Source organism: Leopardus geoffroyi, chromosome D1 (genome assembly GCF_018350155.1).
Source record: "Leopardus geoffroyi isolate Oge1 chromosome D1, O.geoffroyi_Oge1_pat1.0, whole genome shotgun sequence".
Classification (NCBI taxonomy): domain Eukaryota; kingdom Metazoa; phylum Chordata; class Mammalia; order Carnivora; family Felidae; genus Leopardus; species Leopardus geoffroyi.
The window spans coordinates 37,980,156-38,006,746 of record NC_059329.1 but is presented as its reverse complement, the minus strand read 5'-3'; the positions used below and the strand labels follow the sequence as shown (position 1 = coordinate 38,006,746).

The following is a 26,591-nucleotide window of genomic DNA, read 5'->3' as shown; positions in this document are numbered from 1 at the left end:
TGTGGATAAATATATAAAAAATGCTAACACTCTCCTCCCCTGCTTCCACAGCCCCCCCCCCCCCCATGAATTGTGCTTTTTTCCAAGCTTTGTTAGAAACTTTTTTTTTTTATGATTTAAATAATTTCTACACCCAGTGGGCTCAAACTCACAACTCTGAAATCAAGAGTCATAGGCTCTGCTGACTTACTCAGCCAGGTGCCTCAGAAATCTTTTTAATGTGTAAGGGTGTGTGTGTGTGTGTGTGTGTGTGTGTGTGTGTGTGTGTGTGTTTGAGTAAATTTGACATAAAACTGTAAATTTAAGATCTACAATGTGTGACTTGGATACATTTACATATTGTGATATGACTGCCATTGTTGTGGTATTTCACTTTACATACTTACAGTTCAACATTGTTGTCTATATTCCTTATACTGTGCATTAGATCTCTCTGGCTTTTTAATACTACTTGTTGCAGCTTTATATCCTTAAACAGCATCAGTCTTATCCTCTTTTCCCATCCCTGGTAACTACCTCCTCTCCTGGTGATTGCTATTTTACTCTTTTTTACAAGTTTGACTCTTCCACATGTAAGTGATATCATAGAGTATTCATCTTTGACTTCTCTCAGTGTAATGTGCTCAAGTTCCATCCACTTTGTTGCAAATGACAGGATGTCCTCCTTTCTAATGGCTGAATAATACTCCATTGTGTACCTATAGCACATCTTTTTTTATCCATTCATCCTCTGATGGGCATTTAGGTTGTTTCTGAATCTTGGTTATTGTTAATAATACTGTTGTAAACATGGGAACACATACATCTCTTTGAAAGTCTGTTTTCATTTCCTTTGGATATATACCCAGGAGTGGAATTGCTGGATCATAAGTACATCTACTTTTAATTTTCTGAGGATATTCCATATTGTTTTTTCATAGTGGTTGGACCAATTTGCATGCCCACCCACAGTGTATAAGGATTCCCTTTTCACCACATCCTTGCCAGCACCTGTTGTCTCTTCTTGATATTAGCCCTTCTAAGAGGTGTGAGATGAGAACTTAGGGTTTGCCCTGCATTTCCCTGATTAGTAATGTTGAGCATCTTTATGTGTCAGTTTGCCATTTTGATATCCTCTTTGGAAAAAAATGTCTATTTCGTTTTTCCTGCCTAACTTTTAATCAGATTGTTTGAATGTCGTATGAATTCTTTATATATTTTGGATATTAACCCTTCATCTGATAAATGGTGTGCAAATATTTCTCCCATTCTGTAGGTTCTTTTTATTGTTTGTGTGTAAGCTTCTGAGTTTGATGAAGTCCCATTTGTTAATTTTTCCTTTTGTTTGTGCTTTTGGCATCGTGTCAAAAATCATTGAGACCAGCATCGAGGAGCTTCCTCCTGTGTCTCCTAGGAATTCTGTGGTATCTGGTCTTACGTTTAAGTGTTTGGTACATTGTGAGTTAATGGTGTGAGTGTTATGAGATAGGGGTTCAATTTCATTGTCCTCTGCATGTATTTCTCCAGCTTTCCCAGCACCACTTGTTAGAGAGACTGTCCTTTCCCCATTAGGTGTTCTTGGCTCCCTTGTCAAGTATTAGTTGATTATATATGCCAGGGTTTAATTCTGGCCTCTATTCTGTTCTATTTATTAGTCTGTGTCTATTTTTGTGCCAGTACCATACTGTTTTATTACTCTGGCTTTGCAGTATACAGTTGACCCTTGAACAACATGAATTAGAATTCATGTGTGGGTCCGCTTACACATGAAATTTGTGTGGGTCCCATGTGTGGGTCCGCTTACACATGAAATTTGTACAATATTGTAAATGTATTTCCCTTATGTTCTTAACATTTTTTTCTCTCCGGCTTACTTTAAGAATACACGCTATATAATACATATACAAAATATGTGTTTTTCAGCTCTTTGTTATTGGTAAGCCTTCTAGTCAACAGTAGGCTATTAGTAGTTAAGTACTGGGGGAGTCAGAAGTTATACTAGGATTTTAAACTGTATGAGGGGTCTGTACCCCTAACTGCTCGATTGTTCAAGGATGCCTCTGGCACTGGTCTTTTTCTTGGGATTACTCTGGGCATTTGGGGTTGGTAGTGATTCCACAAAAATTTTTGGATTGTTCTATTTCTGTGAGGAATGCCTTTCATATTTTGATGGGTATTGTGTTGAATCTGTAGATGGCTTTTGGTAGCATGAACATTGTAACAACATTCTTCCAGTCCATGAACACAGGGTGTCTTTCCATTTGTCTTTGATTTCTTTCAGCAAAGTCATACAGTTTTCATTGTACAGATCTTTCACTTCCTTGTTTAAATTTATTCCTTAGTATTTTATAGTTTTTTATGCTATTGTGAATGGTGAGAGTTTATTTTTCGAATGTTTCATTAGTGTAAAGGAATGCAACTGATTTTGTGTCCTGCAACTCTCCTGCAATTGTTGATTAGTTCCAACAGTTTTTTGTTTGACTCAGAGTTTTCTACATATAAAAGCATTTCACCAGCAGATTGAGACGATTTTACTTCTTTTCCTATCTGGATACCTTTCATTCCTTTGTGTAGCTAGTAATTCTAATAGTGTTTTGAAAAGAAGTAAGAGTGGACATCCTTGTCTTATTCCAATCTTAGGAGAAAAACTTTCAATTTTTCTCCAGTGAGTAGAACGTTAGCTCTGGATTTGTCGTGTATGGTTTTTTATTATGAATGGCTGTTGTATTTTGTCATGTTTTTTGTGTCTATTGAAATGATTGTGTGGTTTTTTTATCTTTCATTTTATTGGTATTACATTTATTGATTTGTATATGTTAAACCATCCTTGCATCTTTTGCATTTTTTTTAGATCTTATTTATTTATTTACTTATTTATTTATTGAGAGAGAGACAGACAGACAGACAGACCGACCAAGCAGGGGAGAGGGAGGGAGAGAGATTCCCAGACGGGCTCTGCACTGCCAATGCATAGCCGGACGTGGGGTCTGAACCCATGAATCATGAGATCAAGACCTGAGCCAAAAATGAAGAGTCGGATGCTTAACCGACTGAGCCACCCAGGCACCCCTATTATTTCCTTCCTTCTGCTTTGTTCTTTGTCGAATTTCTTGAGGTATAAAGTTTGATTATTTGAGATCTAATTTCTTAACATCTGTGTTTATTACTATAAACTCTTTCCCATTTCTTCTTTGACCTATTTGTTGTTCAGTGTAAAGTATGTTATTTAATTTCCACATATTTATAGATCTTCTCATTTCTTCCTTGTTGATTTCCAGTTTCATACCATTGTGTGGTCAGAAAAGATAATCGATATGATTTAAATCTAAATTCGCTAAGATTTGTTTTGTGTCCTATCATACGATCTGTCCTGGAAAATGTTCATGTGCACTTGAGAACCATTTCTTAAGTATTCTGCTTGTTTGGTGAATTGTTCTGTTATGTCTAATAAGTTTATTTGCTCTAACGTATCGTTCAATTCCAGTGTTTGCCTTGTTGGTTTTCTGTCTGGATGATCTTCACTTTGGTGCTAGTGGGGTATTGAAGTCCCCTATTCTTATTTTATTATCTCTTTCTCCCTTAAGACTTGTATTTGCTCAATATGTGTTGGTGGTCAGGTAATTTATGATTGCTATATTTTTGTGATGTATGGACCTCTTTAATGACCTTTGTCAGTTTTACCATTTTTAGCTTGATGTCTGTCTTGTGTAAGACGATGTCCACTTTCCTTTGGTATCACTTGCTTTGAATATCCTCTTCCATCCTTTCACCTTGAGCCTGTGTATTTGTTTAGAGCTGAAATGAGTGTACTGTAGTGAGCATACGGTTGGGTCTTTTTTTTTTTTTAACCCATCCGGCCACTCTGTGCCTTTTGATGGGTGAATTCAATCCATTTTATATGTAGGGTGATTATTGATATGTGAGGACTTGCTACTGCCATTTTATCTTTTGCCTTCTAGTTATTTTCTCTCTCTCCGTTGTTTCTTTTTCCTTTTTTTTCTGTCTTCCTTTGTAAGCTGGTGTTTGTCCTTGTTTTTTTGCTCAGTCTTTTTTTTTTGTTTTGTTTTGGGTCTCTGGTCTAGATTTTGCCTTGTGGTTACCAGGAGATTTATGCAAAATATCTCATAGATAAAAGAGTCATTTTATACTGATAAAAATTTATCTTCATTTACTTAATTTCATCTTTTTATTCCTTCCTTTTATACTTTTCACAAATTATTCTGTGGATTGTTAAATGTTAATAGCTGTTATTTTTAATGCTCTTTCCTTTAAGCTTTATACTGTATTTTATAGTCGAAAATAGTTATTTCTGTCTGTTGATGCCCTTTTCATTTTTTCAGCTTGAAGAGCTACTTCCAACTTTTCAGGCGGTGTTAGTGGTGGTGAATTCTCACATTTTTTTGGTTTCAGAAATCTTCCTGTAGCTTTTATATCTGGATAACTTTGCCACTTAGAGTATTCTTGCCTGGCAGTTTTTAAGTTGTTTGAATGTCATTCCATTCTCTCCTGGCCTGTAGAATTTGTGCTGAGAAATCTGATAGCCTCCTGGTGTGGGTTCCTTTTACTTTTCTCCCCCTGGCTTTTTATCATTAACTTTTGACAGTTTCATTATAATGTGCCTTGGAGAAGGTCAGTTAGCTTTGTATTCTTGTGTATCCAGTTCCTTCCCCAGGTTTAGGAAGTTCTCAACCATTCTTTCTATAAACTCTCTGCCTCCTCCTCTCTTGTCTTTCTGGTCTACCCTTTAAGCTTATGTTGGCTTTTCTAATGGAGTCTGATAGTTGTTTTAGGGTATGTTCATGTTTTAAATGTACTAGTTCTCTCCTCTTCCACCTGAATCATTTCTAAATTCCTGTCTTGTGGCTTGCTTATTCTCTCTTCCATCCGATCTTGCTCCATTTTCAATGCTTTCTAATGCATTCTTCATCTCATTTTGTCTTTTTGGTTGTTTTTTAGAATTTTCAGTCTCTTTGGTAAAGTACTCCTTATGTTCATTAATTTTATTCCTAAGCTCAGTGGATTGCCTTTCTGCATTTTCTTGTAGGCTGGAATTTTGGATTCGTTATTAGTTAGATTGCAGTATTCCATATCTTTGGATGCACCTGCTGGGGAATTGTCACCGTCTTTTTGTGATACTGTGTTATCATGATTTTTCATAGTATTTGATGAAATGTGCCTGTGCTGCCACATTTTAAGTAGCAACACCTTTCTTATTTAGGTAAGGCTTTGTTCACTTTGATTTTAATAGTAAAACAGGTTGACAATTAGAAAACTTTCATTTGTTTTCCAGAAGGTGGTGCTATAGCACAAGTTTTGGGGTTTCCATAGTGGAAGTGACTAAGTTGGAAGTGTGTATTAAAAAGATGGCATTTAAAAACGACTGGAAACAGAGTGGGGGGAGGTGTGCTTAGTTAGCACTTGGGGCTTTAGGCATGTTCACAGCCTGCTAGGGCAATCCCAGACTGAGTGATTCCCAGAGGTTCGTGGATGGACCTCTTGATGGAGTCCCAGGACATATGGGAGAAAACACGTCCCTTCAGCAATCTTTGCCTTTTTAATTTCCCTCTACCTAGTCACGGAGGTCTCTCTTCAGAAATCTGGGTGTTCCTGAAAGGCAAGCGAACCCCTCCAGCTGCAGCCCATGCAGCTGAGCAGACTTTCACGCACCCCCTTTTCCACCGCCTTTGCTAGAAAGGTGGCTACTCTCACTGCCACTGCAACACCCCTGGCTCCATAGCCTCCTTGGACTTCAGGTGCATAGATGGATGTCCTGGTGTCATAGGCAGAGGCACTTATATTCGGTCATGGATGTCCAATTAGTTGTAAGTTGAGGGGGAGAGAAAGGAATGTCTCATGCCATTGTGATGCTGACATCACCACCAATGGATTATCTAAAATGTGCTCCACTTTGGAGGCTCCTGCAGAAGAGGAAAGGAAGCCCCTGTAAGGTTTAAAAATGATAAGTGATTTGCATTTAGATTGCTCTGGCCTTTGAATGGAATTTAAAGTGGATGTGAGGGTACTGAGACTGCAAGTTTGAAATTCTTGATCTCTTCAGTCATCTGTATTCTTTTATGTAGTATCAGACCAAGATGACAAAGGCTTAAATAAGCAAATAGGTAGAATGGGCAGGAAAGAATAAATCTGTAAAATATCTGGAATAGAAAAGTTAGCTTTGATAGGCTGGCCACTTAAATACCATTACTCATTTTCTTATAACCAATATCACATAAAGACTGTATCATTTTGGTACTGATTTTGCTAATATTGGATGTACTGAGAGAAATTCTAGTTCCTCACTGCAAGACGCAAGAACAGGGGCTAAGGTTCAGACTATGGTGAATCAGAAAGTGAAAGAATACTGCATTTTTGAGTACTGTTTGATTTGGGTATTAGAAGCAAAATGGGTTCAAACTGAGTATTTCAATTTGGAACCGGTGCTGAGAGACCCCTTTCTTCGAAAACTAGCCAAATAACATTTCTGCAAAAGAAACTTCAGGCAAACAGAATAAGGGCAAAGTTTAAAAGTCAGTTGAAGTTTTCTTTTAATGAAAGACCCAAGAAGAAGCTCCTTTGTTACAGTACATAACATATGGCTCTTAGGGTATCAGGGAGTCAAATGTTTACACCAGTGCTGAACTGTTACTGGCAGGTGAACAGTGAAGCAGTATTTCCTTTACTGGCATTGAGACTGTAATACATTTTGACATGCAGTAAGCTCTTTGGTAGACTTAATCTTTCAGTGGAATTACGGAATTTGCAAAGTAAAGTAGTAGTAAAATAATTTCATGTAAAATTTGAGCGTAGTACTTCTCACCCATAAGCTATTTATACAGACTTCAGGGGAAAAAAGTCAATCCTAGTAAACTTATAAAATATTGCCTCACAACTTACCAATTAACTTCTATATTCAGACACACACACAAAAATGTAAATGAAATAAAGTGATAATGAACTTGTAAAATATGTTCCATTATTTTTCTAGTAATTGGGCAACGGAAAGTAATCCGAAGGGCATATGATTCTTTGAAATCCTGGACGGCTACTGCTTTCTCTTCTCCATCCCGCCCCCCAACCCCAAGCACCTCTCTAAGGCATCATTTTGGAACGGCTACCTAACACATCTTAAGTACGTGAATAACAACAGCAATAGTTTTCAACTACTACTAACATCATAATGTCCTCAAGACTTTGCCATACCGTATGTGAAGCGTGTGGGTGCAGAAAGGTGACCAAAGTAAATCACTCTACTACAAAAAAGAAAAACCCATGATGGGGAAAGGTGTATCCAATGATTTTCAACTTTCATGACATCGAGGCTCAATATATATAATGCCACAGAATTTCAGTGTTGGTTTGGTGTGAAAACTGATGCTCCTTCCCTCTGTCCAGTGAGTTCTCTTCCATCAAGAGGTATATTTCTGGAGTGGTTTGTAGTTTGATTTTAAAATCAAACTTGTTCCCACTGTGGATCCGGTATGGAAGCATCTTAATATTCTTTGGGTGACTTAGAAGATTAGTGTCATAATCACGTAATTACATATGGGGTTTATTCACTTATGCCACCTGCACTGCTACAGTTCCAAACCCATCCTGGAGAGATTTACAATAAATAAAGCAACTGAATTTCTCTCACAGGTGGGTTCTAACTTCAGAAGACTTTATGCTCCTAAAGCTGCCACTGGGATCCAGAGTTCATGGCAACGACGGCCCCTCTCGAACGGTCCTTTCACACGACAGTTTGGACGGGAGTGACGCACTGTGCAGGAGAACTGGCTCTCTCAGAGGATGAGGTTGATCGGTTGGAAATCTCTCTCTGTAGTTCCTCTACTTTCTTCTGGAGCTCCGCTCGTTTAGCAAGAAGCTCTTTGTATCTGTTGTGAATGGGCTCCTACAAGAGAAAAACATTGTCAAATCGTTCAGGCAGGCAATCGTAAGCGAACCCGAGTCAAATCATTCCAGTGTATAGGTCTTTCCCTGAATGCTGCAGGCTGCAGGATCTCAGCTGTGGGGCCACGCCCACCTTTCCAGCATATGGGCGAGAATTAGCTGGACCCTGACAACACCACTCTTTCCCGGTGCCCCCAACTGTTTCCACAGAATACCCTGAAACTGGCAGTTATTAATACAACAGAGAAGCAACAAGAAAACCTACAGGCCAAAATTCAAGATCTCCTATCATTCAGTTGTAGAGTTTCAGTCTTTTAAGCAGTTCTAAGTAGTACGTATATATTCCGTAACCTGCTTCAAAATGGACCAGAATTGTGTCAGGCTTTTTTCCTAAAGCCATTTCCTCAAACCTATTAAAATGGCCTAGAAGATATCCAGTCCAGCACACTCATTTTACAGAGGAGGGAAGAAAAGACAAGTGTCTCCTCCAAGACCATATGAGCAAACTCAGTAAGAGTCAAGTATACTGATGACCCACCCGCACTCCCCCATGTGGTGCTTTTTCTACTACCCTATTATAACTATTAACAGGAAAAAGGCAGGTTTTAAATATACCTAAATTTTCTAGTTGCTTTGGAGTTGACAAAGCTAACGGATACAGCTGAATGGATGAAAACCCCCACTGACTATATTAAGAGCATATACCTGCGGCTTCATCCGTGGATTCCACCTGACATAATATCCCACCCAGAGCTCTAGGTGGCGCATGCTGGCTACTGGATAAAGGACATGATTGGAATAGCTCCCATAGAGAGGATTAGTGAAGTCTTCCAGCTGGCTGTTTATATAAGACCACAGTGACACCGTCCTTTTAGGAAGATTCTGTAAGAAGGAAATATAGGTAGTTTTGATTATTAAAATCTCTCTAGAGGGAGAGAACGGGGACACTTTAGTGAGAAGCCCTGCTTACATTAAAATCAGAGGGTACTGGGAAACCCTGCAATTCATGAGAAAGTTAGACAAGCCCCATACCAGCAATTCCACTCTCAGGTATATACCGAGAGAACAGAACCACAGGCACACAAAACCCTGGACACAGACGTCCAAATCCACATTATTCACTATAACAGCCAATGGGAAGAAACAATCCAAAGTCCATCAACTGATGAATGGATAGAAATGTGGCACATTTTTATGATGGAATAATATTTGGCCATGACAAGGAATAAAGTATTGCTACCTACTACACATTGAACCTTGAAAACACACTAAGTGAAAGATGCCAGACACAGAGGCCTCATTGTGAATGAGTCCATTTATATGATGTATCCAGAAGAGGCAAGTCCAGAGATCAGGGTGTGCCAGGGACTAGGAGAAGAGACTGAGGAGTACCTACAAATGGGTACACGGTTCCTTTTCAATGTTTTAAGTCAGTGATGCTGATACTTGTACGACTCTGTAGATGTTCTGAAAAGTACTTAAATTTTAATTTTAATTTTATGGACTACAAATTATCTCCCCCAAAAAAGTTTCTTTTTCAAAAATCAAGATAGAGTTAAATTCTATTCAAGGCTCCCAAGAGAGGAGAAGGATCTCTGGAACCTAGGTATTTTTAATTAGCTAACATTTGGTAAGTTCTTGAGTGGTCCCCATGCACAGCAATACTGACTGCATGCTGGACACTGAAGATTTGGTGTACTAAAATTTTTAATATCCGTCTTCAAGGAGCTTACGGTCTACTACATGGCAGTCACTGTAGTGCTTTGTAGTTTATCTTAGTTAACTCTCACACAATAGTATTTTCCCTAATTTACCAAAGCAGAAATTAACCTGCCCAGGGTTACACAGTAAGGGAGAGATCCAAGATCTCAACCCAGGCAGCCCGGCTCCAGAGCAAGCACTCTGCCACGATGCTTTAGAGAAGAGCATGAATAAACTCGTTTACAACCACATTTTTAGAGTGAAGTGATGCAGAAGGAGACACCAAGATGATTTGGAATTTCATACACAGGACAGATGTATTTTGAGGAAGTCAGAAGTAAAATTTGAAATGTAATCCTCACACAGCTTCCTCTAAAGAATCCCGACCACTTAACAGTGATTATCTCTGGTGAAGCGGGGCAACATACACTTTCTACATAGTATCTCTTCAGTGTCTGGATGTTTTACAGTATTGTTTTACAATTAAAAAAAAAAAAAAACAAAACCTGAGATGGCTCATATGTATGCAGAAGGCATCTGGGGATTTGAGCTGTCCGTTCATTCATATGTATATTTTTTGCTAACAGCATTTTTCTGTACCTGCTTGGAAGGATTTCCATCCTGTAGGGACTAACGAGTAGCAATGGCGCTCCGAAGATTACACGTAACTTCAGTTCAGGCACTACTTTTACCCATAAACTCACCTGACAGCTAGCTGGTACCTTCCGCCTTGTAACAGAGGTACTTGAAAACTAAATCAGGTTCAGATATATGGACCTTACAACATGTGAAAGAAAATATGGCCAAAGACATCATCCCAAAGAACTGTTAAGTTGAAATCTATCAGAGAATACACCCTAGTCTAGGAAACATCACACATACTGGGAGTAAAGGGGGGAGGGTCATGGCTCATATTTTACCTCTTTTCCTCTCTGCTGTTCGCTGTTACAGAGGAATGTTCCAAATAAACAGCTATATAGATGGTCCAAAATGGTGATGAGAAAATATTCATTGAATTCAAATGCTGTAGGAAACTGCAAATTGAATATCATAAACAAAAATAAAATTAGCACATTTTTTCAAGCATATTCATCCCCACATATGGGTAGATAATTTGTAACACTTCCTAAAATTAGGTAAAACAATATTCAGAACTAGATATTTCTAATCCATTATGGCATTATCTGCTTCACCACTTTACCACTTTTCTGAGATTTCTCCCCAAATCTCCTTTTCTTGTGTGTGAATGGTCTGATCTTGGTGTTTCTGTATCCCCTGGGTCTGTTATTCCTAAACTTGTGGAGTAATGAATTTTGACTTTGGCAATTTTGGCAGCTCTAAACATCTAAACATATTTTTCCATTACAATTACTTGGGGTGGGGGGTGGGGGCGCCTGGGTGGCTCAGTCAGTTGGGCACCCGACTTCGGCTCAGGTCATGATCTTGCAGTTCACGAGTTCAAGTCCCGCATCTGGCTCTATGCTGACAGCTCAGAGCCTGGAGTCTGCTTTGGATTCTGTGTCTCCCTCTCTCTCTGCTCCTTCCCTGCTTATGCTCTGTCTGTCTCTCAGAAATAAACGTTAAAAAGAAAATTTTTTTAATAAAAAATTTTTTAAAATAAAATAAAACGAAATTACTAGGGGAGCTGGGTGGCTCAGTTGGTTAAGCATCCAACTTCGGCTCAGATCATGATCTCGCAGTTTGTGAATTCGAGCCCCATGTCAGGCTCTGTGCTAACAGCTCAGAGCCTGGAGCCTGCTTTGGATTCTGTGTCTCCCTCTCCTTCTCCCTCTGCCCCTGCCCCGCTCATGCCTCTGTCTGTCTCTCTCAAAAGTAAATAAACATTAAAATTTTTTTTAAATAAGCATATTTTTCCATTAAAATTACTTAAAATAGGATTTTATTTTGCTAGAGTTACCTAGCCTATTCATTTCTTTACCTCTACCGTTCTTAGCAATGTATAGATGAGCTTCTGGGTAAATATATCGCCATGACTTAACTACTTGTGCAAAATGTGGGAGGAAACCTCTTGGGTTATTATTGATTCTTCTGGCTGAAGTGCTAATGGATCAAACTGTCAAGTTTTCTTGCTATCTCCAAATGATATTCTTTAACTTACCGAGAAATCTTACAAGAATTTCCATTTTACATGAAATATAGGATAATCATTGACCAAATCTCCCAATTCTGGATGGCTTAAAAGAAAGATGGAAGAATGTCTTTCCTAGATAAGTTACCTGTCTTGTCATTTGCCAGACACAGTCAATAAACTGAAGAAAAACAGGCGATCGGTCTGCGTCTGCGTGGTTCTTATCTCCATGGCCAAGTCTCTGAAGGAGAAAGAGCAAAATGAAATACTGTATGAGCTTTGTGGGACTTTTCTTTTTCATGGAAATAATTTTATTTTCCAATAAAAGTAATACTGGCTCAATATTCTTTAAGGTTCAAACTCTTTTAAAAAGAGTCACAGCAAGGAAAATAGAAATCACTCATAATTTTACCAGATAGAAGTCTCTATTACCATTATGACGTACAAACTGCCAGATTATTTTCTGACATGCTTGTCACAGGAATACAACATTGTTTAATAAATGAGACCCAAATCTAAACAGTTAGTAATAGAGACAGCAGCAGTCAGATCTCAGAACCTGATGTTTTGTCCCAGAGATTTAATATTCCCTAAATATTAACAGTCACTTGTGCAAAAGCCTCAGGAAGCAACCTCCTCCTTTAACACTTTTGGCCAGTGTGTGATACTCTGCTGTATCTTAGGTCTCACCCGTCTTTATCCAGAAGAATCACGTTAACACAAACTTTCGAAAACCTTTAAAGAATGCTTGACATCTACCTTCCAAGCATGTACTCACCTGCTTTCTGGTTTTGTTTTGTTTTTTTTTTTCTTTTCAAAGGACCTTTGCCCTGGATGACTGAAACAGACCTCTATACTCCAAAGCAGGGATTCTAAAAATATGGTCCATAGATTTCTAGGGCTCACGTGGGGGCTGGGGAACTCTGTGAGGTCCAAACTATTTTCATAATGATACTAAGACATTATTTGCCTCTTTCAGTGCATTGACATTTGTACTAATGGTGCAAAAGCGATGAAGGATAAAACTTGGGGGACTTTAGGGGAAATGAAGCAAGGCACTGCGGTCAAGCTGCACTAGCAGTGTTATATTCCGCCTTGCCACACACTTGCCGTTAAGTGCAAGGGGGAAAAAGCCAGTTTCCCTGATGAAGCAGTAAAAATTAAGCTTATTGAGTCTCTCCCCTTGGGGCGCCTGGGTGGCTCAATTGGTTGGGCGTCCGACTTCGGCTCAGGTCATGATCTCACGGTTCACGAGTTCGGGCCCCGCATCAGGCTCTGTGCTGACAGCTTAGGACCTGGAGCCTGCTTCGGATTCTGTGTCTCCCTCTCTCTGCCCTCCCCTGCTTGTGCTCTGTCTCTCTCTCTGTCAAAAATAAATAAACATTAAAAAATTTTTCTAAAAAATCTCTCCCCTTAAGGACAGTTGTTTTGTTTTGTTTTGTTTTTAACATCCTGTGTAACAAAGTGGAAAATACGCATGATGTTCTTCTAGTGTAAACTGAAGTTGATGATACAAACACTACTTTTTCATGGAACGTCATTTTAACTTGAAGGAACAACTAATATATGAACTATGGTTATTAAGACTTGAATATCCCACAGACATTTATTTTAAATGTACAAAATGAATGCGTCATTTCAAGAAAAACGATGAAAGGGGCGCCTGGGTGGCTCAGTTGGTTGAGCCTCCAACTTTGGCTCAGGTCATGATCTCGCGGTCCATGAGTTCGAGCCCCGCGTCGGGCTCTGTGCTGACAGCTCAGAGCCTGGAGCCTGCTTCAGATTCTGTGTCTCCCTCTCTCTCTGCCCTCCCCCATTCATGCTCTCTCTCTGTCTCAAAAATAAATAAACATTAAAAAAAATTAAAAAAAAAAAAAAAGAAAAAGAAAAACGACAAAATTCAAGCTTTGAGCGCAAATTAGATTTGTGGAAAACTACCTGCCACAATAAGTTTAATACTATACAAACTTTGCTGATAAAATCATTGGTGATATTAACAAATGGGATATTATGATATTATGTAATGAAATTCATTAACATTGGAAGAGCTGGATAAGTCTGTAAGCCAGTACTTTCCAAAGAACCAATACATGATGTTACAGAATCACGCATGGGTAAAAGAAAAAATGTATTCCAAGTACAAGACAGACCAATGGAATTTAATGGAACAAACAGTGAAAACCTCATGAATTTAGTTTTGGACTCCACATGTAATGTGTACAAGGGTCATAGAAGAAATTAGCATTTGTTAAATTTTGGCATAGTATTAAAGAATATCCAGGGGCGCCTGGGTGGCTCTGTAGGTTAAGCACTGACAGCACAGAGCCTGCTTGGGATTCTTTCTCTACCTGTCTCTCTGCCCCTCCCCTGCTCTCGTGCACGCATGTGCTCTCACTCGAAATAAACATTAAAAAAAAAAAAAAAAAGAATATCCACAATTCCCTATAAAAATCTATGAGGACACTCTCTGATTCTCAACCTACATATCTCTGTGTGGTTTTCCTCAAAAGTCAGATTTTCCTCACTGCCTTCAAGCAACAGCAACGTTGCAGAAAACTGAATGCTGAAGTAGTTGTGAAATTCAGCCATCTTCTAATAAGCCAGACCTGAAGGAAATTTGCAAAAAATGTAAAACAATGCCACTCTTTGCAAAAAATTCTTTTGTTGTTGTTTCGGAAAATATAGTTAGTTTTCTTTAAAATGTTATTTAGGTTGGGAGCACCTGGCTGGCTCAGTCCATGGAGTCTGTATCTTGGTCTCAGGGTTGTGAGTCGAGCCCCATATGGGGTGTAGAGAGTGAAAATAAAGTAATAAATAAATAAATAAATAAATAAATAAATAAATAAATAAAATTATCTAGGATAACATATAGTAGTACCATGGTTTGATGTTTATGTCCCCACCAAAATTCATGCTGAAATCATAATGCCCAATGTAATGGCAAGAGTCATTTTTCTGGGAGCTCCTAGTCACAAGGGTAGAACTCCAGTAAGTGGGATTAGCACTCTTATCAAAAGCCCCCAGGAATGCCTGGGTGGCTTAGTCGGTTGAATGTCTGACTTGATTTTGGCTCCAGTCGTGACCTCATATTTGGTTCGTGGGATCAAGCCCATGTTGAGCTCTGTGCTTTCAGTGCAGAGCCTGCTTGGGATTCTCTGTCTCTGTCTCTGTCTCTGTCTCTGTCTCTCTCTCTCTCAAAATAAGTAAATTTTAAATGGTTAAGCATCTGCTTTTGGCTCAGCTCATGATCTCACAGTTCACGAGTTCAAGCCCTGCATCAGGCTCTCTGCCGTCAGTGCAGGGCCTGCTCCGGATCCTCTGTCCCCCTCTCTCTCTGCCCTTCCCCACCTCGTGCATGCATGTACACATGTACACACACACTCTCTCTCAAAAACAATTAAAAAAAAAAAACTTAAAAAAAAAAAGACCCCACAGAGGTTCCTAGCTCTCTTTACCATGTGAGGTCACCGTGAGAGGCTGACAATCTACAACCTAGAATAGAACCTTCAATGGAACCAAACTATGCTGGCACCCTGGTCTTGGATTTCTAGCCTTCAAGAATGTGAGAAATAAATTTCTGTTGAAATTTACAACCCACCCAGTTTGTGGTATTATGTTACAGAAGCCCAAGCAGACTAAGACAATTTATCATTTCTGTAATTAATATTTAAACATTTTTTAAAAATTTAATTTCTATAATGGCAGCAAATATTGGTAGGTATAAATCATATATGCAAAGTTCTTAGGAGTCATCAATAACTGTTAACAATGGAAAGAGGTCCTGAAATTGAAAAGTTTGAGAAGCACCACCCTACATTAACAAGGTGTGCGTATCCTCTTTACCAGCTGTCCCTTAATTGTCAAATTCTGCTTTCAGAAAAACTATGGGCAAAAAATGGAGTAGGAATCCAGAGTTAGCAATTTAGGAATCCACAGAAAATTCCAACAGTCTGAAATGTTTACTATTTTGGTCACATTTATATGAACATGGGCAGCTTTGGCTGATTAAAACTTCATTCTTTAGGGGCGCCTGGGTGGCTCAGTCAGTTGAGCGTCTGACTTCAGCTCAGGTCATGATCTCACAGTCCATGAGTTCAAGCCCCGTGTCGGGCTCTGTGCTGACAGCTCAGAGCCTGGAGCCTGCTTCCAATTCTGTGTCTCCCTCTCTCTCTGCCCCTAACCCACTCATGATCTGTCTCTCTCTGTCTCAAAAATAAATAAAAACATAAAAAAAAAAAAAAAAAAAACTTCATTCTTTGAAGTAAGAGGGGTTTTTTTCCCATTTTTTTTTTCATGGTAAGTATATTTTAGAGAGAACTGAAAAATGTAAGCCATCTGAAAAGATACTCCAGATGCCCAATTTTATTTAACAGTTCAAGTTCAAAAGAGCAGACTACCCTTAAATATCTGTTTCTTTCAAGTTATAGGTCAATCTTGAACAACACAGGCTGAACAGCACAGGTTCACTGATGTGGATTTTTTTTATAGTACTGTAAGTGTATTTTCTCTTCCTTACAATTTTCTTCATAACATTTTCTTTTCTCTAGCTTACTTTCAGAATATAGTATATAATACCTACAACATACAAAAAAATGTGTTGATTGATTACATTATCAGTAAGGCTCCCTTCCGGTCAACCATAGGCTATATAAGGAGTTAAGTTTTGGGGAAGAATCAACAGTTATATGTGGATTTTTGACTGCACCCCAACCCCTGCACTGTGCATTGTGCAAGGGTCATCTGTATTTATAAACACTGCTGGCACACCCTGGTAACCACAGAATAGTAAAGGTTAACATTAGAGACAGTGTCTGGGCAAACATCTTTCAGAAAGTCTTTCATCTAATCTAGAAAATGCTGCCAGGAACTAAGCTCTCAGTGGCTTCAACACCTCTGACAATCTAACTCTCCTCTCCGTGATTCTCTAACTCCTCCCACCCCCTTAAACTCCACTCTTGCCAAACTCAATCCCACCTAGACTTTTCCCCACCTTGTTTCTCTTTTTTGGGAAAATATTCCTACTGCTCACTCTCTAAGTTCTATGATTACAACTAACACAGATAAGCAATACAAGTGAACCAAGGCCTACCAGGTTACTGTTCCCAACTTTTCGGATTGCAAATTTAGTCTTTAACAGAAACACAGCTAAAAACCACTTGAATGTTTATTTAATTAACAGGTACAGGAATTGAATCCAAAGTATCATGTAACAGAAAAGCAAATGTGAAAGCTTAGTATCCTTTGAAAGGGCTATAATAACCCCATTCCTCTGCTTCGGGAACTGTGATTAGTTCTGGGTACCACACTTGAAGTAAGGCATGATCAAAGTCCAGAGGACAACTTGAGTGAAGAGGGGATTAAGATGGGAAAAAATTGAGGAAAAAAAAAAAATGAATGTTTAGCCAGAAGAATTGAAGTTTATGCATGAAGTGGGCCGATAGCTATTTCCAAATACTTGAAGGGCTATCTTATTTGGATAAGCAGTTATATTTGTTCTTGTCTTCAAAGGGGAATGTAAGAGAATGAGAAGGAAATTTTAGTTCACTATAAGGAAGAACTTTCTAGTGGGTATACTTTCTAGAGTGAGACCAGATAGCCTGAGGAAGAGACTGCTGATTTCTGGAGGTGTTAATGAAGAAACTAAATAATCATTTCATGGGGATACCACAGAAGACATGCAACAATGAATGTCTGGCCTCTGAGGTCTTGCCAACTCAGATCTGAAACCAACAAAAACATCAAAATAAATGTGGAGGCATATAGAGGGCACAAAAATTTGTCATTTCCATAAAACTAACTATAATACTCTCCATATATATGGTCATTATAGTGTTAGTACTTGAAGAAGGATAATCAAAAAGCTGTTTTATTCCAACTCTGAGTGAAAGTTTTATTTTTTTCTCTGATACTTCTTTTGGTCCCAGCCTGATTTTTTTTTTTTTAAGACCCTGTTTCTGTGTGAGCACTGCTACTTTGAAGTATTCTTAAATTAAGAATAATAATTAGGGGCGCCTGGGTGGCTCAGTTAAGTGTCTGACTTCGGCTCAGGTCATGATCTCGCCGTTCCCAAGTTCAAGCCCCGCTTGCTTCAGATTCTGTGTCTCCCTCTCTGTCCTCCCTGCTCACACTGTCTCTCTGTCTCTCTCTCAAAAATAAGCATTAAAAAAAATTTTTTTAAAGAATAATAATTAAACAATTGTTGGCTTCTTTTACATCTATAGGAAAGATTAAAAGTGCCTTGTAATTCCATAACCATTCATGCCAAACCGAACTGCATTTAATGGTAGAGACACCTTGTGGAAGTCAAGGCATGGCATCTAATGTTTCCCCTGGTAGTGATCACAGAAGGGACCGAGCCAGACACCAGACTACACAGCCAAAAGAGGACATCCTAATGCTTTCCAAAACTAACAAAGTTCCCTCTAGAAGTTTATCCGTTTAGTATAAAGGGGTAAGTTTTAGATGAGTATCTAATGAATAAAAGGCATTGTTTTCACACGCCATATGAGAAATGCCTGTGATAGATAGATCAAGTCAAGGTTCTTTACTCACAAGCTGAAATCGATGTCCAAAGCTTAGCCATTCTTTTTCCACAAGGACTTCAAAGCCTCGGATGCTTCGATAGTAGCCATCTAACATGAGCATGGCAAGGGAAGTTAGCTGAGCTGTTCGGTCCCATCCGTCGCTGCAGTGCACAACCACAGACGTCTTTCCTGACTCTACTTTGTCAGCGATCCTAAGAGCCCCTGCAAGAATAAGCTGCAAAACAGATTTTTTTTAATGAAATTTTTAACAAAGTAAGTACTTCCTTCTTTAAAATTAACTAACACAGTTTTATTATGGATGATTATCTCAATAATATGTGGAGAAAAAACACCAGTCCCTTCCTAAAAAGAATTCTTGTAAATGGAAGAATATCTATAACATTTTGCCTTTAGAACTAGAAAAATGTCATATATGCAGGCTATTAATCTGCACAATGAAAAAGCCAAATGAAGAACCTTTGGGTTCTATACAAATCAACAGTATGAGTGAGAGAAAAGAAGGATTAAATTGTAAGAGGTCTGTTTCTAAGAATCTTCAAATATCCCAACATCATCTATTTAAATAAAAATAATTCGCCAAATGAAGTCCTATACATTACTTAAACAATGCTTACTTCACCAAATTAGAATAGCTATGAAAGCAATAATATTGGATCTCTCTGAATGTATTCTATAGCTCCTATAGCTTTGACTTTACCGGTTTGATGTATGTCACAGCGCTTACAGCAAGCACAGTATAAAACTTTAGAGTAAGCTACCTTTCTGTATCAGACAATAAAAATAGTCTCTAATTTTCATGAGGTCAAACTGGCCTTCAATTTTGTCCGAATTTTAGAGATTCTAATGTGAGTACAAGTCTGCTCCTTAACACGAAAAATCTCCTTTCCCTTTATTTCATCATATTAATATGTACGTGCCTATAGAAGTCTGCATTTTCTGAAAACTGCTCAGCAGATCAATATATTACTATGGCAATTTAAATGGTATTTAAAATAACTTCAGTTATGTTTAAAAATATGCAGACACTGCAAAAGAATTACCTCTTCTGAAGTTGATCTTGAGTTAAAACCAAAAAGAAAGACAACACTATAACGTCCTTTAAAATGGTGGGTAGAATTCTGGGAGGCGGTGGTAAGAGGGAAAGAATAGATTACAACAGAACCAGATGCACAGTATAGGAGACTAATTCACTCAAGCAACACACCTTAGAAGTAGTTCTAATCATCAAAGCAGCTAGCAATTTTTCAGTGTATAGAAAGAGATTTTCACCTTAATTTCAATTGTACGAAAAGTGACAAACAGACAAAAGGACAGAGAAAGTCTTTGCTGGATTCTCCACAATAATACAAGAAATAACAACATACGCCTAACCTTAATATGTTCAAGCCAGTGAGTAGATTCCAAGTTAGACAACCAGTGAGTCTCCTCAATGTTAGGGTACACAATCTCCTTAAGTTTTCGTAATGATTCTCTCATAACATGAATATTGTGGATATCCAGAAAAACGAGTTCTGCATTTTGATACGCATCTTCACTTTCATAACCTCCACCCTTTGCCTGGGAAAAAAAGCACACACCACAGGAATTCATAAATTAGTGTACACCCATTGTATGTAAACATACATCAAAAAGTGCCACAGAATATCCAATAGCATGAAAGAGGACACACATTATTAATGAATAGGAAAACTCCATGGGAAAATTTCAATGGCTCAGGACATCTTAACACAACTACTCTTTGCTACATGTTCTTTATAAAACAGGAAGATACACTCTTACCATGACTTCCTTATACAGCTGTTATAAAAATTAAATGTGATTACATATATGAAGATCAACATTTTAAGTTTTATTTTTTGAGAGAGTGAGTGTGCAAGCAGGGGAGGGGGAGAGGGAGATGGATAGGGAGAGAGGGAGAGAGGGAGGGAGGGAGAGTGGGAGAGTGGTAGAGAGGGAGAGAGGGAGAGAGGGAGGGAGGGAGGGAGAGAGAGAGAGAGAGAGAGAGAGAGAATCCTAAGCAGGCTTGATGCTCAGTGTGGAGCCCGGCATGGAGCTCAATGTCACAAACTGTGAGATCATGACCTGAAATCAAGTCAGATGCTTAACCAACTGAGCCACCCAGGTACCCTGATACTTAAGCATTTTAAAGCACTAAATTTTTCCTACCTACATTTCAAGTTCTACTCAAACATAATTTATTACATTAGACTGAAATCACCAGCTCCATGTGCAGGGACAACATCTATCTAGTTTCTTACTGGCCCATGCTTCTCCACCTCCCTTCCTCTTCACCTCATTTAATCTGAATATTTGTAAAATGCTTTGCAATCGTAATGACTTGCTTCTATTTTAGCCACATAATTATTTTTAAAGAAAAAAGATGGAACAAGTATAAAAGCACAGAATACCAGAATAAATTACTATCTCTACCCTCAAATACTTAAATCTACATCTGCAGAACAGACTGAGAAATATTTGGTCTTAAAAATAAGCTGTGGCTGGAAAGAACTTAATTCTTCTGGACTGAATCTTTCTCTGTTTTTTAAACAAAGTATTCTATCTCCTACCTCTCATGTATAAAAATAAACTTCTTAGAGAACTAATGGAAAAAAGTGAGACAAATATTAGAATGGCCACTGTAGTTATATAAAATTAAGTGATTGTATGACTCACACCATTGAAAACAACAAAACTCACGAACTCATAACCAACAACAAATTAGGGAAAAAAACACAGAAGGTCAAGCTTCCTTTCTGACACTAGATAGTCTGGGAAATAGTTTGGATTCAAGACTGGCACAAGTACAAAGTTAACAGTGTTTCGGCAGGGACCTATTAACAAGGATTACTCCTGGAGAGTGGAAACACAACAGGTCAGGGGTAAGAGAGACAGACTTTCAATTCAAATTGGTTACAACATATTCTGGAAAGATGATAATGGAAACTACACAGAACCAGTCACAAAAACAAACAGAATGAAAATGCTCTGGAATCAGATAGTTGTAGAACTTTGTGAATATACTAAAAATATTTGAATACACACTTAAAAAGAGTGCATTTTATGGCATGTGCATTACATTTCAATAAAATCAACAATTAAAAAAAACCAGATAGCAACCAGATAGTAAAGCTAAAACCACACAAATCATTTAAAACAGAAATGGATACAAGGCATTCAGTGAAACTTCAATACCACCAAGAGCCACAAGAGCTGAATGCTGTCAATGAACCTGTGGGAAGCAGTAGAGGGAGTAATGGATATAAGATGGACTGGAGAACAGGAGAACTTATACCATATACACAAAAGAGCCTTATACTTTTTAGTGTTTGTTCTGCTTCTGGTTTTGGCCTTCGTCTTCTGGCACTACAGGAGAGCCCAACAGGTCAATCTCAGAAGTGTAAACCAGGAAGGGTTCTGTCCATACTAACAGCTGGGGAGTCTAACGGATCTATAGCAGATCTGAAGGGGCCAAACCAATGTAACGCTTATGCATTCCCCTAACAGTCCAGCCAGGGACCACTTCTGCTACGTACATAATCAAAGGTGAACAGGACAGAGACAAAGGAAGAGAAGGTCCAGACAAAACAAGACCAAGGAAGAGAATATCTTTCTGATAAGAAAAATGGGGGGAGGGTGCTGGGTGGGAGAGACAGGACAGAGCCAGGAAATCTCCGAAAGTAAGACTTCTTATTTTTTAACGCTACATGCAAAAAATACAAGAGGCAGCTCAGTGAAATGAACTCTTCTAACCTCTGAGTACACCTACCTTGAGCCATGCCCTCTAACTGAACAACCATCCCGATAGTTCAGGAAAACTAATTTCACCTAAGAATGAGAGCTAGAAAAGGATCAAGGTCAAGTCGCATAGACACTTTCCTAAAAAGAGAATGAGCAGCACTCGTAACACATCCAACAAAAATGTCCCACAAAACTGAAATTTTCTCTTCTCAAGCAACATAAATACATTAAAAAATAACACCAGGTATGAAAAACAAAATAAGTTGGAATTAGAAAACTCAAAAATGAAAAGATAAATAAACTAAATAAAAAGTTAAATGAAATTAAATTTAAAAAAAAAGAAAACTCAAAAATGAAGTGAAAAAACTTGGGAACATATTAGAAATGAGAGTAAAAGATCAGGAAGACTAAAGAAGAAGAAACAAACATAGCAGACATCAAGTTAAAAGAAATAGAGAAAAGGAAAATATTTACAACCAAAATGAAATTAGAAAGACATAAGAAAGAATCAAGAGTAAGTGACAAATGATGAAGAAAGGCAAGGAGGAGCTAACACAGAAGTCCTGAAGAAAAAAGTCAAAACAAGGAAACAGAATACTAAGAACTAAGATTTTAAAAAAATTGCAAGAATATTGACCCAGAACACACAACATGAAACAACAGTCTGGCAATAACTGCACTTCAAAGAAAAGGAAAAAAAGTCCTTTGAATGTCCAAGTAAAAAAGAGGGACTTAGAAGGTAAAGAAACTTAATTCATCATTAGCCTTTGAAACTTTATGCCAAAAGAAAATAAGCAACATATTTAAGAAACTCAAGAAAATCACATGTGAGCCAGGGGTTTTACGTCCAGCCAAACTGACTTTCAAACAAAAGGACACAAGCTCTGATTAGCATGCAAATACTCAGAATATGGTTCCCATGAGCCCCTGCTGAAATATTTGGAGGGGAACTTCAGACAATAATAATTAATAATAATAATAGTCATAGTAATAATAATGATGTCTAGAAAGACATCCATATACGAATTGGTTGTGAGCACAAAACTTAGAGCTGCTTGTCGAAGTCAGAGGTAAAAGGGAGAGTATGTGTTCAAAAGGGAGAATGTGTCAAGGCTATATGTGCTGACGATGTAAAGAAATATAATGTATTCGTAAAGTGGGGTGAATGGGGAGAGCAAATGAGAAAAAATAAACTTTCCAGTAAGTACTGGTGATGGTGGGATTAGTATTGTTATTCTGGGACTGGGAGGATAAAGGAAACAAGTAGTTACGGAACATAGATATCATTCCCTGGTGTCTCTGAGAACCAGGATTCCTGGCATGGAAGAAACGAGATACACATGTAATTGAGAAGATGCTATGTAAACAATGTTTGGCACAGAATTGAAATTGAAAGCACCAGTATGAACTTAGGAGGTACTTTATCTTTAAAATTATGTAAATATTCCCTAACCCTATTCACTGAAAAGACCTCGAAACAGGACACACCCAGTAAGCAAATATCCTCAGCATCCTGGTTTGTGATACCATTTAGTACTAACAAAAACGAGAACTTCTTGGAGAAATACTTGTTCTAAGTCTGGGGCAGGTGATGTACAAGACTTCCTGATGAGTCTGGCATATCACCTCACACCAGATAGTGAAGATTATTAGGGTTATGTCAAAAGAACTCAGGAGGTAACTTGAAAAGCCTCCCCCTGACCAAAGATGAGAAATTTAAACTTCAAAAAAATATTTTCTGGGGCACCTGGGTGGCTCAGTCGGTTAAGCGTCCGACTTCAGCTCAGGTCATGATCTTGCGGTTTGTGAGTTCAAGCCCTGCGTCGGGCTCTGTGCTGACAGCTCAGAGCCTGGAGCCTGCTTCAGATGCTGTGTTTCCTTCTCTCTCTGCCCCTCCCCTGCTCGTGCTCTGTCTCCGTCTCAAAAATAAATAAAACATTTAAAAATATATATATTTTTTCTGCAATGGATTAGAAAATGTTGAATATGTTTAAATACATACATTCATAATGATACTTTAAAAAATTAGTCACCTTCATGGGATGATAGCAAGTTCATTACTGGGAAAACTGGCTAATAAGAAAGAACCAAGTATTTATCTTGGCTTTCTTACATAAACTAGATTGCTGGTTAACCAAAATATAGACAATAGGAAGTGTTTCTTTATAGAGAGAGTTCAACTAACAGCTGAAAAAGAAATCATGAAATTAAAATACCACCATTTTGCAAATCCAGTGAGTTAATTTGTCTAGGTGCTGAGCAGAAAACAGTTGCTAAAACCCCCAGAGGAGAATCAGCCACAAATGATGTGCCTCCCTCCTGATATACCCCCTATAGCCTTGCCAAAGGTGTTGAACCTGGATCTGAATAAACCTCTAAATTCATGTGAAAGAAATTCAAAGGACAGAAAAAAAGTTGAACCATACCATAATGCAACAGCAAAATCTGGACTATGGGAAACTACAGATAAAATGTCAAGAAAAGAAAGAGATGGGCAAGGGGTAGACTACAGATTAAGAGAGACTTAAAAGACACATCAAATACAAGGTGCCTGTGTGGCTCAGACGGTTAAGTGTCTGACTTCTGATTTTGGCTCAGCTCATGATATCATGGTTTGTGAGTTTGAGCCCCCATATCAGGCTCCACACCATCAGCATGGGATTCTCATTCTCTCCCTCTCTCTCTGCCCCCACCCCCTGCTCACACTCCCTACCCCCACCCCCACCGCCTCTCTCTAAAATAAATAAAATTAGGAAGAAAAAAAAAAAGATCAAATGCAGTATTAAAACAACAAGGCTGGGGGCGCCTGGGTGGCTCAGTTGGTTAAGCATCCAACTTCTACTCAGGTCATGATTTCACGGTTCATGGGTTCGAGCTCCACATTGGGCTCTGTGCTAACAGCTCTGAGCCTGGAGCCTGCTTCAGATTCTGTTTTTCCCTCTCTCTCTGCCTCTCCCCTGCTTGCTCTGTCTCTCTCTCTCTCAAAAATAAATAAACATAAAAAAAGTAAAAATTTTAAATTTCAAAACGAGGCTAAACCATAGTCTAGGGGTATACACTTTGGTAATAACATAAAGAAATGCAACAAGACGATTATTATATAAGTTAGGATAATGGTTACTTTTAGTAGGATTAGAAGGTGAACTAGATTGGAGCAGGGCACTCATGGAAGACTTCGTGGCTGGCAAAGGTTTAATTCTTGACATGTGTCATGACTGCAAGAGGACTTGTCATATTCACAGTGATTAAGCTACAGAGAATATTCTTACAGCTCAGGTAAAAAAATATTTGTTGCAACAAGGATGTACACTTTTGCAAATTAAAAAGGGGGTGGTAGGTGGGGAAACTGGGTGAAGGGAGTCAAAAGGTACAAACTTCTACTTAAAAGATAAGTTCTGGGGATGTGATGTAAAACATGATGACTATGGTTAACAATCTCATATTGTATATTTGAAAGTTGCTAAGAAAATACACTTTACAAGTTCTCATCACAAGGAAAAAGATACTTGTAATTATGATGGACGTTAACTAAACTTATTGTGGTGATCATTTCATAATATATGTAACATAGCAAATCATTATAGTGCGTACTTTAAACTTGTGCAATGTTCTGTGTCAATTGTATCTCAGTAAAACTGGCGGGGGCAGTGGGGAGAAGACATTAGGCTGGTAAACTGAATCAACTTTCCCAAAGAATGTTGATAATATGTAACAAAGCTCTTTAAAAATGCACAGTTTAAATTTTGATATGGTAATCATATACCTAGGATACTCTTTTAAGGAAATAAAGATGCAAACAAAAGATATTTATGTCAGCTATATTTAAAATGCTAAATCAGTACTTGAACACCTAATATTAGAAACACGATTAAATGAATGACACAGCTATAATGAGTATTACGTTATTTTTCAAGAATATTTAATTAGAGAAAATACTTCCTATAATATTAAGAGGAAAAACAAAGAAACAAAACAATCAACATATAAATGCACAAAAAAAAAAAAAATAAGGGAAGAAAATATATTAAAGTATTAGTGGATATGGTGATTTTTATTTCTTTTTTCTAGGCCTGCCTAGTTTTTCCATACTGTCTATTATATAACCAGCAAAATGTATCAATAAATAAAATATATCAGTCTTTAAAAAAAGAGGGGATTTTCCATATGAAATCTGTATCAGAATAATTTAAAAAAATAAGATATGGAATATAAGTCTGTTTTACCACCTTTTCTGCATTATATTTCTCTCTCCTTTCTCCTCTCATGCTAGAAAACATACTAAGTCTCCCTCCTGCTAATTCAGAGTAAAGTTTTGGAAGGGGAACGAACAAGTAATTACTAGAACAATATATGCTAGTGCCTGTCCTGCAGCCTTCACGTACACATTATCTCATTTCTCCTTTGAGGGGAAATATTTAAATAATTTTTTTTTTCAACGTTTTATTTATTTTTGGGACAGAGAGAGACAGAGCATGAACGGGGGAGGGGCAGAGAGAGAGGGAGACACAGAATCGGAAACAGGCTCCAGGCTCTGAGCCATCAGCCCAGAGCCTGACGCGGGGCTCGAACTCACGGACCGCGAGATCGTGACCTGGCTGAAGTCGGACGCCCAACCGACTGCGCCACCCAGGCGCCCCTGAGGGGAAATA

General features: G+C 38.3%; 1 protein-coding gene across 4 annotated transcripts in view; it reads right to left on the bottom strand.

Moving 5' to 3' along the window:
* Nucleotides 1-6,507: 6,507 nt before the first annotated feature.
* Nucleotides 6,508-26,591, bottom strand: part of MTMR2 (myotubularin related protein 2) — a 116,258-nt gene continuing 96,174 nt past the window's right edge. For all 4 annotated transcript variants that reach the window (XM_045483558.1, XM_045483559.1, XM_045483560.1 and 1 more), the window contains 6 exons: nt 19,576-19,761; nt 18,212-18,418; nt 11,808-11,900; nt 10,491-10,604; nt 8,575-8,751; nt 6,508-7,870 (listed from right to left, as the gene is read on the bottom strand). In XM_045483558.1, the coding sequence (XP_045339514.1) occupies nt 7,709-7,870; nt 8,575-8,751; nt 10,491-10,604; nt 11,808-11,900; nt 18,212-18,418; nt 19,576-19,761 (939 nt within the window). In that variant the 3' untranslated portion in view covers nt 6,508-7,708. The remainder of the gene's footprint in view (nt 7,871-8,574; nt 8,752-10,490; nt 10,605-11,807; nt 11,901-18,211; nt 18,419-19,575; nt 19,762-26,591) is intronic.